The sequence below is a fragment of the Prunus avium genome, chromosome 3 (genome assembly GCF_965620075.1).
Source record: "Prunus avium chromosome 3, drPruAviu1.hap1.1, whole genome shotgun sequence".
In the NCBI taxonomy this organism is placed as follows: Eukaryota; Viridiplantae; Streptophyta; class Magnoliopsida; order Rosales; family Rosaceae; genus Prunus; species Prunus avium.
This window is the reverse complement of record NC_142286.1, coordinates 1,972,359-1,974,297: the sequence shown is the minus strand read 5'-3', so window position 1 is coordinate 1,974,297 and position 1,939 is coordinate 1,972,359. Positions and strand designations below refer to the sequence as shown.

Sequence of the window (1,939 nt, the reverse complement as noted above, 5' to 3'; positions counted from 1 at the left end):
TCTTAACCTAATCACAAATCAAACAAGACACAACTTGCATCAAAGAATTAAAATATGGTTTTTATGCAAGCATGACATAGTTTAAAGAAAACACTAGTCATTATAGCATGTATATTTCGAATATCACACTTTGCATATCTTATTTGTTAAGGTATGAGATAAGCATAAAGTTTTCTGCTTAAATCATGCTCAAAAGACTGATGATCAATGTTTGGAGAGGATCTTGGATCAATTGAGTGAGCCACAGAAACTCAATTGGTACAGGAGAATTTTCATTCAAAGTTTTGATCAAAATTTCATTACACTCAAACTCTCATGTACAATTCTCTGTCCACAAATGTGAATCGTGCATAGGAGGATGGATGTAATGGAACAGTTTAAAAAACAGGTTGTGTGAGCAAACAAGGAACACTCTTCTGTCTACAGATGTGGAGTTGTTTCTCGTTTCAAGATTGCTCATACAAGATCTGTTTTTCTAAGTACTTTGGAACATGTTTGACTTGTAACCTACAGGTGCAAGACAATAATGTTTAGTTAAAGATTATGGGGGATATTTATATTTATATTTTCTTTAAATTACAGTGAGTGCTTCAAGTTACAACTCCATCGAAATCCTGACTAGATCAAACTATCTAAAGTGGAAAGAAGAACTGGAAATTTCGTTAGGATTGATGGACTATGACATAGCTCTAAAGTGGGATATAATCAAAGAACCTGCTGCAGATGCAACTGCAGATGTCAAAAGGAAATATGAAAGATGGGGAAAAGCCAACAGGATGGCTACGCTGATTATGCTGAAAACCATGACACCTTCTTTAAGAGGTAGCATTCCAAGATCAAAAAGTGCTAAGGACTATCTTGCTGCCATTGGTCAGAAGTTTAAAGAATCTGAGAAAGGAGAGAAAGGTGCTTTGCTGAACAAATTGACTGAGATGAAGTACGATGGGCGAGGTTGTGTAAGAGCTCACATAATGAATATGGCAGACATTGCACACAAGCTAAAGGGACTAAACATGACTATAGATGATGATATGATGGTGCATTTTGCTTTAAATTCACTACCAAAGGAATTCAAAACTCTCAAGAGTTCTTACGTGGCTCAAAAGGAAAGCTGGACACTAGATGATCTCATAACAATAAGTGTTCAAGAAGAGAACAATATAATCATGGAAAGGGGTTAGAAAGCTGTGAACATGGTGCATGATTATCGTGGCAAGCAGAACAAAGATAAAAAGGCAAGTTTTGGAGAAAAGAAAGACAAGGAAGGTACCAATGCAAAAGAGGGAAAACCGACTGGACTAAAGTGCTTTTTCTGTAGAAAGTTTGGACATATGAAGACGGACTGCAAGAGGTACAAGAGGTGGCTAGAGAAACAGAAAACCAAAGGCAAGAATGAAGGTAAGGATGAAAATATTTTGGTCTGTTTTGAATCAAATGTGATTGAAGTTTCAACTGACACTTGGTGGTTAGATAGTGGTGCTTCAATACATGTTGCTAATTCTTTGCAGGGGTTCATAACCAAGAGACCGCTGTTGTGTAGATACAGCTGCACCAAAATGGATTCAGTTGCATCCTCAACTTGTGATACTCGCAAGTGCACGAGCCGTTTGGTAGTATAGCATATGTAAGTGCGAGGTCGATCCCACGAGGATTGGTGATTGAATGATCCAATTCATTTTCCCTACACAAAACAGAAATGAAAAAGAAAGGAAATAAATAAAACAAGGAAGAAAGAAATAACTAACTCAAGCAGATAAGTTCCCAAGTTCAATTAGATTAACGGATTGATTCTAGCTAAAGTATGATTAAGCCATGGTGTTTGGTCATAACCTTGTGTTCCTAATTTCCTAATTTGATCATTTGTTGTCTAACCTAAAATTAAGCATTAGGAACCCATTAAGCATAGAAGAACATTTTAAACAACCAAGTATGTATCTAA

General features: G+C 36.4%; 1 protein-coding gene across 1 annotated transcript; it reads left to right on the top strand.

Moving 5' to 3' along the window:
• Nucleotides 1–671: 671 nt before the first annotated feature.
• Nucleotides 672–1,181, top strand: LOC148295427 (uncharacterized). The gene has a single exon (XM_088250156.1). It carries the CDS (start codon nucleotides 672–674, stop codon nucleotides 1,179–1,181), a length of 510 nt encoding a protein of 169 aa, XP_088106282.1.
• The last annotated feature ends 758 nt before the right edge of the window (nucleotides 1,182–1,939 follow it).

Excerpts from the sequence above, each read along its gene's own strand:
- LOC148295427 (XM_088250156.1), top strand. The coding sequence starts at position 672 with ATGGACTATGACATAGCTCTAAAGTGGGATATAATCAAAGAACCTGCT.